The sequence below is a fragment of the Alligator mississippiensis genome, chromosome 11 (assembly GCF_030867095.1).
Source record: "Alligator mississippiensis isolate rAllMis1 chromosome 11, rAllMis1, whole genome shotgun sequence".
Lineage (NCBI taxonomy): Eukaryota > Metazoa > Chordata > Crocodylia > Alligatoridae > Alligator > Alligator mississippiensis.
The window spans coordinates 807,974-819,135 of NC_081834.1; the positions used below are offsets into that span (position 1 = coordinate 807,974).

Here is an 11,162-nt window from a genome sequence, read left to right on the forward strand (position 1 = left end):
CTGCAGCGATGGGGCACCTCGCTGCCGCTTTATGGATAACAGATCATGCTGGCAGTGGCGCCACCGCAGGGAGGAGACGAGCAGACCCCTAGGCACAGACCGAGCAGTGCCTGAAGCACCCCCTCCACCAAGCTTTGCAGCCTTGGCGCACACGGATCCCCGTTTTATTGTTTATTTGTGTATTCTTTCTTTGTCTTGTTACAGAACCTGCTTCCCCTTCGACACCAGAAGGCAAACAGGGAAGCGGGTCAGTCAGCGGTTAAAACAAGTCCCGTACACATGCCCAACAGCTTCCTCACAAGCAGGCCCCCCACAAACAAACAGACATGCAACAGGAGCCCTCCACCCGCAGCGGCTTGGGCCCAGGCAGCAGGGAATAAATAACCAAGCAAGGCTGTAGTGTTAACAAGGTGCACCCTATCCACCGGTCCAGGGCCAGTATTTATAAGCATGGGGAGGTGCAGCAGTGCTGAGCGTGGTGGGGGCAGCAGTATCTATAGCCCGAGGCCCCCACCCTTTAACCAGCTTATGCTCCTGCCCCCGGCCTGAGCCCTGCAGCCAGGTGTTGACCTAGTCCGGCGCTGGGGGGCTGGCTGCCGCCAGGTTGAGCTAGTGCAGAGGTGGCAGCAGGGCTGGGGCAGGAAAGTAAATGTTTAAATCACCATAAAAACGGATCCCGATTAGGCGAAGCAGCAGAGAAGCACCAGAGACCAGGCTGAAGTCAGGCCTGGGGCAGGGCCCACCCGACTCCAGCAGATGGGCAGCGGCTGAGACAGGTGCACGCGGTGGCTCTGGAAGCAGCAGCTGGTGGCAGCGCTGGGGCCAGGCAGCTGGGCCTCAGCAGTGCAGGGTGGTGGTGGTGGTGGAGCTGGTGTCAGACCTGGAGGCCTTTGAGAGTTGGCGCTGCAAAAAAAGGCCAGTGACATGCTGGATGATGGCACTGGAGCCGTGAGCACTGGCCCTGGCCAGGCCACAGGCTGTCTGAGCAGCGAAGTGCTGCTCCAGCTGGCTCAGAGCATTATGGCTCGGGAATGTGGCCACAGCAGGGCTGGGTTGCAGGGGTCGGGTCTCTTCCCTCACGCTTCCCAGCCCCCGCATACAAGGTGCCTCAGCTCCCCTGCACTGGGTGGGAGTGGTTAGGAGGAGGTGAGCAAGCTGTTCTGTGCCCTGCACTGGGGAGTGGTGAGGAGCCACTTGGGTCCCTCCCTAAAAACCAGGTCTGAGGCAGAGGTGCTGGTTGTGACTTCACTGGAGTTGGAGACAGCACCATAACCATGTGCCCAGGCTCTGCTCAGAGCAGAGACCAGCCCAAGCTGGATCCCGGGGTGCACAGGTGGGCTGGACAGGGCAGGGCCTGGCGCCACGTGCTGCACGCGACGCGGTAGGTGGGTTGAAAAGAGGTGAATTACCGCAAACTCCGAGTAGGTGCTGGCAACAGACTTAACGCCGTAGTTACTCGTGGGGGTGCACCCACCGCTCAGCCCAGGGCCGTGCAGCTGCGGCACGTTCTCCTTGTTGCGCTCCTTGAGGCCAGAGCGCGGGGGCTGGACGGCCGCGTGGCCGGGGGGCCAAGCAGACTGGGCGAGCTGCAACAGAGAAGCGTGGTTAAGCAGGACTGACAAGCAGAGCCCAACAGGCCCTGTGCTGTTGGCTTCATCCCCATTCCTGCCCCGACCCTGGTCCCAGACCAGAGCTCAGCCGAGCTGCGCTGGAGCCCAGTCACTCACCAGCCTTCCAGCACAGCCCAGCAGCCTGCACTATGCCCAGCCAGGCAAGCCTGCCCACAGCGCTCCAGAGCCCCAGGAAGACAGCAGGCAGGGCCTAGGGCTGCATGCAGACCAGGCCATGCTCCCATGGGCAGCAGAGCACTAGGACACAACAGCAGCTCTGCCTGGCACACCTGCAGGTGCTGGCTCAGGGGCCCTACCCTAGCACAGCAGCCCAGGATAGAGCAAGGGCTCTTGCCCCACCCCATGCCTCACATTCCCCTTGTCCCCTGGGTGGTTGGGGGCGGCAGACCCACAGAGAGGGCCCTGGCAGGGCAGACGGCTGTGCGCACTCACTTTGCCTGTGAAAGGTGGCACCCGGGACACGGGGAGTGGCAGAGCACCGTGCTGAAGCATGAGTGCGTGGTGCTGTTGGGAGGGGTAGCTGAGGGGAAAGCAGGTTGGCGGAGGATGTGGGCACATCACAGTGGCCCAGAGCCCAGCCACGCAGCCCAACATGGGTAGCCACAGCAAGGACGCCACAGACCTGGCCGCTGCTGGAGGGCAGAGCCAGTCAAAGCATGCAGCAGACGAGCCGGTGCCACCATGAGACAACCAACACTGCTACCACCGAACCTGCAGTGCCAGCTTCTCCAGCTCGGGCACCAACTAGTCCCCCAGGAAACCTGGACCCCTGCATCGGCTGTGATGGAGGAGGCATGCAGTTTACCTTTCTTACTTTGCCAGGCACGTGGGGCCCAAGCACACAGCGCTTGGCGGGTGGATTGGCCACGGCGCCATACAGCAGCTCTCCCTCGATCTGCCGACTCTTCTTCAGTTGCTGCACGGGAGAGATGCTTACAGACAGGACTGGGCGAGGGACAGCCCAGCCCAAGTGTGACTGGTCCCAGCTACCTCGCGCCAGACACACGGCAGCACAGGGCGGCAGTGCCCAGGGCTGCGACTACAGCTGTGCACAATAGGCAGGGTTGGGAGGAGAGCGCAGAGCCAGCGGACCCCCCGCACAAACCAGGATTGCCGAGGGCACACGAGGGCCCTGCTGTCAGGACAGCCAGGAGAGAGGGAACCCAGCCTGTCCAGAGCGTGTGGGATGCCGCTACCCCTACCCCTTGGCACAGAGCTGCACCACAGCACTTGCAGTTGTTGAGCAGCTGCAGGCAGGGCATAAGGGCAGCTCCTCACATGTGCTCAGGCCCATTCGCCAGACAGGAGGGATCCAGCCTGGGCAACACACTGTCGTCTGCCAGCACTGGAGCTATATACCCTCTCCTCAGATAGGCCTCAGACAGGCACTGCGCTGCCCCATACCAGCCCAGCACACGTGGTAGGGAAGGAGTACAACAGACTAAGGGCAGGGGCACCCCGTCATATCTGAGCCCACCCTGCTGCCATTGCCGCTCAGCCCCGCACTCACGCGCTCCTGTTTCTCCTTCTCCTTCTCCAGGCGGAAAAGCTGCCACTGCTCTGCCACGTACTCCATGAACTGCTGCCCGCTCACCAGAAAAGCCTCCTGGTTCTCATGCTCCCAGCCCTCAGTGCGCACGCGCAGCTCCTCCTCCAGCTGGGCCAGAATGCAGGAAGGGGCGTCAGGGGTGGTCAGTTTGTCCCTGCCGATGGCCCGAGCATTGGGCCCCATGGGAGACCCACGACCCCACCCCCAGTCCAGCTCTCCAGCACTCAGGGCAGGAGGGTAGGCACCTGCACATTTGGGGGGCCCAGGCACTCCCCACCCAGAGCCTCACTCACCTTGGAGAGGGTTTTCTGCAGCTTCGCCCGCTGCTTCTCTTCCTTTAGGAGGTTCCCCCCACGGTTGGCGAAGCGGTTGGGGTCGCTTGCTTTGCGCTGAGGTGCAAGAGCCCAGTTACAAGGCAGCCCAGGCCCACCCCAGCACCCAGTGATCCCCCCCCACCACAGTGCAGGAAGAGGAGACAACCCCACCCCAGGCCTCTGAACTCAGATATCATTGGCTCGGATCCCTACAGCCCCAGGCCAGACACTTGGTGCTGCACCTGTAGCTCAGACTTGCTCCCCACAGGGTCAATACCTCCAGCTCCAGGAAGAGTCTCCAGTTTTCCTCCCACTTCTGGACGGCCTCAAAGAGCTCCCTGTGCGTCTCGTAGTAGTGCTTCAGCCTCCCCACCTCAGCGTCGTGGAGCTGCAGCAGGGTCTCCGTGTAGTCCTCTGGGAAGAGGACAGCAGGGTTACAAGGCCAGGCCGGCTGCAAGCAGGAACCCCCACAGCACACCAGGCTCCAATCCCCCGGTCCCAACGCACCATCATAATAGGGGGCAAAACCCTCCCGCTGGGCTGGGCTGTAGAAGCACTTGTCCCAGTAGGCTGCCAGCTCCACGCGGATTGCCTCGATCACCACCTTCATGTTCTGCAGCTTCAGCTCCTCCAGGCGGTCCACTTCCAGCTGCAGCTGGGGAGGGAGCAGACCACACACAGGCTCAGGGTCCAGGGACATGGCCAGAGGACAGGGTATGAGGAGCAGCCTGTGCTCCAGGGACTAACAGCTCTCAGCGGCTGCAGGCTCCTGCACAAGAGCTACAGGATGGAGTGCTGGGTCCTCCCCCCTGCCTGCGCTACCAGGACCAGGCAGCCTGCCCTCCCCCAAAGGCAGGCAGGCTTCCTTACCTCTCTCCTGGTCCTGGCGCGGGACCCAGTCATGTGTGGGGCCACAGCATCCCTCTCCTCAGCTGGAACCTGCAGGCGGTCCCACAGCTCCAGGATTCGGGAACGCAGCTCTGCGCACACCGCCTCGTTAAGTGCCTGCCGGGCTTCCAGCTGCAGTGGGGAGGCAGCGGTCAGCACACTGCTCCCAGCAGGCATTGCCGGGTCCTGCTCCACCCTCCGCAGAGCCCCTGAGGGGGGGCCCTGGGCAAAGCCCCCACCAGGCCCTTCAAACCTCCACATAGCAAGTCCTGCCCAGGAGCTTCAGTGTTTTCAGGCAAAGCCCTGGCCCCTACCTGCTGGAGCAGCTCCTTGAGTGCAGCAATGTTCTCGGTGGAGAGGCAGAAGGCTTCCTCGTCCTCACACACCACATCCTGCTCGAAGCTGGTGTCGGGGACATGCTCCAGCTCTTCCATGCACTTGATGATCTGCCGCTTGGTGTGCACGAACTCCTCTCGCCGGCGCTCCTGCAGGAGGGAGGCAGGGTTAGAAGCCGGCAGCACCACGCAGAGCTTGTGCCCATGCACACGCCCACACCCCACCCCCTCGGACCTTCTCGGTCGTCAGCGTGGCCAGGTGGCGCCGGAAGCCATCGAGCTCCTCCAGGCTGGGTACGGCGCTGCTGTCAATGCTGTACGGGCGGGTGCAAAGGACGTCACACAGATCCCGGTCTCGATCCTGCAGGGCTTTCAGCTCCTGCTTTCTCTCCTGCTTCTGATTCAGCAACACCTCCATGTGGGTGCGCAGCTCCCTCTCCAGTTGCAGGATGGTGCTCTCCTCCTCCTGAGGGGACAGGCCGTCAGCAGTGGTCCAAAACAGCTGAGTGCCGTCCCCCACCCTCCCCGCCAAAGTAGCAGGTGTGCCTCGGCCCACCAGCGCTAGGCTGATTGGTCCAGCCCATGGCAGCCACGGGCCCCCTGGGTCACAGCCTAGCTGTGAGAGTCAAGGTCTGCAGCATGAGCTTGCCCATCCCACTCAGCATGGCAGGAGGCTGCCACAAAGTCCAGGGCTCTGCTCTCCCCGGGGCTTACAGGCCCCATCAGGTGCACCAGTGGGGAGGAGCCAGCCAGCTTCTCTCGCAAGCAGGGCCCCGCCGGAGGACCCGGGGCCAGGCCAAGCTGGGAGCAGGCTGTTGCGACTTGGGTGGGAGAAAACAAGGACGCCAGCACTAGGACTCGCCTTGAAAGGATCTATCTGCAGCTCCTGGCACAGGGTGCCCAGCTCCTTGCGACACGTGGCGATGCTCTTGAGCAGGCGCTCCTTTAGGTCCTCCTCCTCGGCTATCATCATGTCCAGCAGCCCCTGCAGGAAAGCTCCAATTAGTGGTGCCTGGGGGACTGCTGGGAAAGTGCGGGCAGTTGGAGGAGCACAGCTCGCAGCCCAGGAGTCCCCGTGGGGAACGGACCAGGAGAGGCCAGAACAGACAAGCAGGCTTGGGCAGAGCTGAGCATCTACAGCACAGCCTGGAGTCGACACGGGGGAGCAGGCGGGCAGAACTGTTACGATCACCTGAGGCCCGGGCCCTAGCGATGCAGCACCAAATGCCAGCGTTCCTGCTTGCCCTGCCCAGGACAGCCATAGTCTGGCACCAGGGGAGCGTGAACGAGGCTGCAGGTTGTGGCCAGGGGCAACGAGGCACCTAGGACAGAGGCTGGGGCCTGTGAGCTCAGCAGGGCCCTGGCCAAGGGAGGGTCTAGGCTGCACCCACACCACAGCATGAAGCCCCACAACCTGGCCAGGCCAACTCTCCCCTCAGGGCTGCTCGTCCCCAGGTACCCCTGTTGTGCTCTGCTCTGGCTGGGGGCAGCCCTACCCGTGTGCCCTGCTCTTGGAGGGCTCAGGAACAGGACTCTGCCAGTCTGGACACGTCACCGCAAGGGACTGATGCACAGAGTGGGATGGTATTTGTACCATGGGACGCCGTGGAGCAGGGCAGGGAGCAGAGCAGCGAGAATCCGTGCTCCCCTGAGCCGGGGCAGGGCAGGACGGTGTACAAGGTGCCACGGCCCGCAGGAGACGAGGCAGGAAAGGACAGAGGAGCAGAGAGCCAAGAGCAGACTCTGACCCGTCCTGGCAGTGCGGGAGGCCCTGGGCAGCATCTGTTCATCCAGCCCTGCGCTCACCGGCGAGGGGCAGACAGCTTCGGGAAGAACTGCACATGCAAGGACTAATGCCGGGAAGAGCCAGACACTCTCAGCCAAGGCACGCAGCTTGGTGCAGAGCACCGGGCTCCGCACGAGGCCCTGCTGCAGGGTGCCTGGTGCTCAACAAGAGTGACCGGGGCAGACGGCCCGCCGGGTCCTGCCCAAACAGCAGCTGGAGCTGGATGCCCAGCGCCCCCAGACAGGTGTTGATTGGTCAGCGCACAGCAGGGGTGCAGCGGTCAGTGCCCGCCTGGCTGGAAACAGCCAACAGCGCCCAGGGCAGAGGTGGGGGCTCAATGGCAAGGGGCTTCCACCCTGCCAAGGGGGACAGGCAGGGACGCCGGCAATTTGGCTGGCCTGCGTCCCTACCCGGGCCTGCCCTTGCCCTTTGGGCCCAGCTGGGCTGGACGTGCCTCACATTCGCTCCTTGACTCAGAGCAGGGGGAGCTCGGGACGGGACTCACCTTGACGTGCTTCTTCACCACATCTGTTCGCTGCAGTCGCTGCTCCTCAGGGATCCCGATCTCTTCCCAGATATCCCGCAGTTTGCCCAGGGCGCTGTTCAGACATGCCACGGACTCCACCGCCAGCACCTCGCTGAGGGATGGAGGGACAGCGGTTACTGCCGGGGGGCAAATGGGGCTCAAAGGAGTTCACCCAAGAGCCACCTGACCTTGCTGAGGAAGCCAGGCCCAGGGGGAGGGAGCTATCACAGTGCATTTGCCAAACTTGAGCCAGAGGCAGGCAACTCCCAGAAGGCACCAGAACCCACTTCTGTTGCTTTGGTCAAATTGCTCACTATTCTGCTGCTGGAGCCTGGAGGAACTCAGCAGAAACACCCAGCACAGTCCAGCTGCAAGCGTCTGGAAGCAGACTCAGGAGCTGTTCACACACACCGTGCCCGTTATAGAAGCCTCAGAGCCGCGGGCAAGCTGTTCCAGCCCTGCAGTTTGCTGCCTGCTCCAGGCAAGCCCCCGAGCTTGCAGAAGGGCTCAGCTAGGTTTTGCTAACAGCAGCCACTTCCGCGGATTCAGATTGGGCATGGCAGCCGGGCAGGAAACGGGGAGCTCACTCTCCCCTGCCCTTGCTCGTAGATCGGGAGTGGGAAGGAGGAACGCTTCCAGCCTCAGGGACTGCAAAGGCCCAGTCCAGTCTCTAAACAGAATGAGCCGAGTTTAAGGGCAAAAGCAGGATTAGAGCGACTTGCATTTACCAGCCTTCGGGTCCAGCCATTGGTTCACATCACATTTTCCCCACTAAGTTAGAGCTCCCCTTGCGTGGGTCTCGGACCTGGTCAGCAACTGAAACGGCACAGTGGCAAGCGCAGACCATGGAGCTAGAAGCCTACATTACTTAGATGCGAGTAAGGTTGAATTGACGGCAGAGCTTAAAATGCCATCAATACAGTCTGAGGCGCAGCTCTGCTGTGCCCTGCCCTTAAGTCAGCAGTGACTGGAGTAACCAACGCAGGGAATGCGTTTGTGCCACGACTGAGTTTCTCAGGTCTCTGCGCACAGATAAGTGCCCGTGACAAGCACAAGCCAAGGTGACAAGGCAACAGGAGTGGGGCAAGCAACCTTCCGCGGTGCGGAGGAGCAGGCAAGAAATGCTTCCTTCCTGAACGGTTACTTGCACGGGCGATGCCAGCAATCCCAGCCACCTGACATCTGCCGAGGGCACAGGAGAACTGCTCGGCTCAGCCCCAAAGCTTCAGCGGGGCAGGGAGCAGCAAATGTTTGTTAGAGCATCAGAACAAGCAAGCCATAAATAGAGGGTCCAAGATCCTGGGACCACCAATGCTCTAGACAGGGTGGGGGCTGGCTCCTTACTTCTCTCAACCAGTCCTGTATCTACATCCAAGGATCACCTTGGCCTCAGTACCACCCCATGGCACCAAGAGCTCACTTCCCTCTTCGTTCCACTGTGGCCCCCAGAGCCTTGTTCCACAGCCCACGGTTCTCCTCCTGCCCAGATGGAGACCCGTGCCTTCGGCTGCTTGCCAGGGTCCAAGGCACCAGGTGGTCCAGCTCACTCTGGGGCGCACCCTGCCATCGTCCCCGCAGCTCCAGAGACAGACTGTGTGTCTTCAGTCACTGAAGGTGACTGGTCGCTGTGGGTCGGGACCGGTCCCAGTGCTTGCCGGCGCTCCTGCAGTCTCTCTGGACTTGGGCCAGGGTTGAGTGCAGCACATCCCAGAGAGGCAAGCACGCTGCACCAGTGGTTACCTTTGCCGGCTGCCCTCAGTGGCTCTGTCAAGAACTGAGGACGTTGTCAGGAAAGCCATGGTGCCGGGTACTAGTTATATCCCTAGCCTTTAACTTGGGGGGCCAATTGGTTTGGCCCCCAGAGCCATATCTGGGCTGCAAGGCTCCTTGTGGGCCAGAGCTGGGCTCGCCCCTGGCAGCGCTGCAAGAGGCACCAGGGAGCCGCAGGTGTTCATTCAGCAGCTGCTCACCCCCCACCCCCCGCACGTGTCCCCGGCGGGGCTCTGTGCTCCCAACTGCGGGGCAAGCTCTGCCCCGCCTGACTCCGCAGACCCCCCGCGGCCAGGCGGCACGGCTCCGTGGGCAGGACGCAGCCCTGCAGCCACGTTCGACACTGGTGCTTCAAACAAAACCTTGGCCGACTTCCCCGTGGCCCTGCCTGGGGCCGCGGCAGGTGCAGCGAGTGGCCGCTGGCTGCAGGACCCACCATTTGGGTTGCCTCTCTCGAGGACACCGATGTCGCGGCAGGGCCCCGGTCCTGCGGGATTGTCAAGGTCACCCAGCATTTATAACCCCAGCCGGGAAACCAGTGTCCTGCCAGCCCGCTCCAAGCGATTCACACCTGGGCCAAAGGTCGCTAAGCCCCCCCCAGGTACTGAGGGGCTTTCTGGCCCGTCGCCTTCCCTCCTTCTAGGAGCTGCGCACCATGCTGTCCCTGTGCAAACACGCAGGAGAAATAGTTATTGAAAAGCAGCTGCTCTGCACCACGGACAGCTGTCCTCTTCCTCGCACAAGGGCCAAACCACTGCGAGACGCCTTCCCTCCCCGGTGCAGGGCAGAGCTCCGGGGACCTCTCCCTTGCCCACACCGCCAAGTCCCTCCCCACCCCTCACGGCCAGACAGACGTCTCTCTGGCGGCGCCGCGTGTCCCTGGCCCGACCCAGCACCCGAGCCTCCAGGCAAGGCTCCTGGAGGGAGACACTGCAGCCTTCAGCAAGCGCAAAGCCTGCCAGCCGGTCTCAGGCACCGCAACCATCAGCCCCGGCAAGCCCCGAGTCCAGCCCCCGCGCACGTAGGCGAGCGCGAGATCGCCCCCAGCGCCCCCGCTGCCCCCGCAGAAGTAGCGCGGGAGGAACCAGAAAGGAGCGACGCACCAGGACGACCGCTCCAGGAGGAGCAAGGGGCCGACGCGCACGAGCACAATGTTTGCAGAACGGCCGCTCCCTCCGGAGCTCACCGTCCTCCGGCTTCAGGGAGTTTGCAAAACGCCTCCGGGACGCGGGGCAGAAATTCATAACCTGAGCGAAGAGCTCTCCCACGGCCCCCCTCCCCCACCACTCGCTGACCCTCGCCCGACCGAGTCTTGTCTCACAAGCGTCTCGTCGCCGCGGGGTGCCCGCCTCCTCCGTCCCCCGAGCAGGGTCGCGTTTGGACGGCGGCTTTCCTTGGACATTCGCCTCTTGGCCCCGAGGGGCGGTACGCGAGGCCCCAAAAGCCCGTCCGGCGGGTCTGCCTGCCAGTCGGACGAATCCTTCCTTGTCCGGCGCTCCCGGCCAGGACGCGGCTCCAGCCCCCGGGAGCGCGTTGGCTCCTTGGCGGCAGGGCACGGGGCGGGTGGAGGGTCCTGCCACCCCCAGGACTCCGCCGGCTCCAACGCCCGTCCGCGGACACAGCGCAGCCCAGCGAGGGCTCGGTCTCGTCCATCTGGCAGCCGGAGCCGCGGGGTCTGCTCCTCGAGGCAGAGCATTGCCCGGGCCAGCACCCCCGACACAGCCACAGGCGAGACAGGGCGTAGGGACGGGGCCTGTGACGGACCGCGCCAGCCGCCCTGCTCCACCCGGCAGCGCAGCGCCCGCGAGGGGACACACACGGGGGCAGCGCGCCACGCCGGCCTGGCCCCCTGGGCGCGTCCACACGTGCAGGAAGAGCGGCTCAACTCGCCCCGGCTCCACTGAGCCGGACTAAACCGATCCCGACGGCACGGGCTGCACGTGCGCGCAGCGCAGGGAGTCAGGGCGCCGCGCACGTGCAGACGGTAACGCTTTACTGCGCAGCAAACTCATTCGCTCTGCAGCAAAGCGTCTGGTGCGGACGGGCCCGGGGCCGCAGTGCCAGGGCGGGACCCCGCGAAGAAAGAAGGAGAGACCCCGGCCCCGGCCCGCACCTCTTCCTCATGGCGTCGCGGTCCCCCGGCAACCGCCGCCGGTTCTGTTCGGATCCCCCGCGCCGCCCGCTTATTGGCTGGCGGGGGACGTGACGCCCCGCCCCTTCCGCTGCTCCCCGGGAGCGTCTTCCGCTCTGTCCCATCCCAGCGCCCGTCGCGGGCCGGCCCCGCCCCAGCAGCAGGGCGCGGGCCAATCAGCGGGCGCGGAGGGCAGGAGCCGCACAGCGCCCCCTGGCGGGGGAGGGGCGTG

At 63.8% G+C, this 11,162-nt stretch overlaps 1 protein-coding gene across 2 annotated transcripts; it reads right to left on the reverse strand.

The window, feature by feature from the left end:
- Positions 1–158: 158 nt before the first annotated feature.
- Positions 159–11,013, reverse strand: LOC106739610 (protein regulator of cytokinesis 1). 2 transcript variants are annotated; one of them, XM_059714461.1, is made up of 13 exons: positions 10,913–11,013; positions 7,009–7,141; positions 5,580–5,702; positions 4,953–5,183; positions 4,697–4,867; positions 4,365–4,514; positions 4,002–4,149; positions 3,772–3,908; positions 3,474–3,569; positions 3,142–3,288; positions 2,446–2,547; positions 1,410–1,586; positions 159–903 (listed from the first exon to the last, which is right to left on the reverse strand). In XM_059714461.1, the coding sequence occupies exons 1-13, from the start codon at positions 10,921–10,923 to the stop codon at positions 838–840; spliced, it is 1,692 nt and encodes a 563-aa protein (XP_059570444.1). In that variant the 5' UTR covers positions 10,924–11,013; the 3' UTR covers positions 159–837. The 2 variants fall into 2 exon arrangements, with proteins under 2 accessions (XP_059570444.1, XP_059570443.1); XM_059714460.1 differs by having other exon boundaries at positions 2,437–2,547.
- Between the last annotated feature and the right edge of the window lie 149 nt (positions 11,014–11,162).

Excerpts from the sequence above, each read along its gene's own strand:
- LOC106739610 (XM_059714460.1), bottom strand. Across the intron at positions 5,703-7,008 it reads TGGTGAAGAAGCACGTCAAG|GGGCTGCTGGACATGATGAT; the intron begins GTGAGTCCCGTC and ends GCTTTCCTGCAG. Across the intron at positions 1,587-2,436 it reads TGCCTGGCAAAGTAAGAAAG|CTCGCCCAGTCTGCTTGGCC; the intron begins GTAAACTGCATG and ends TCTCTGTTGCAG.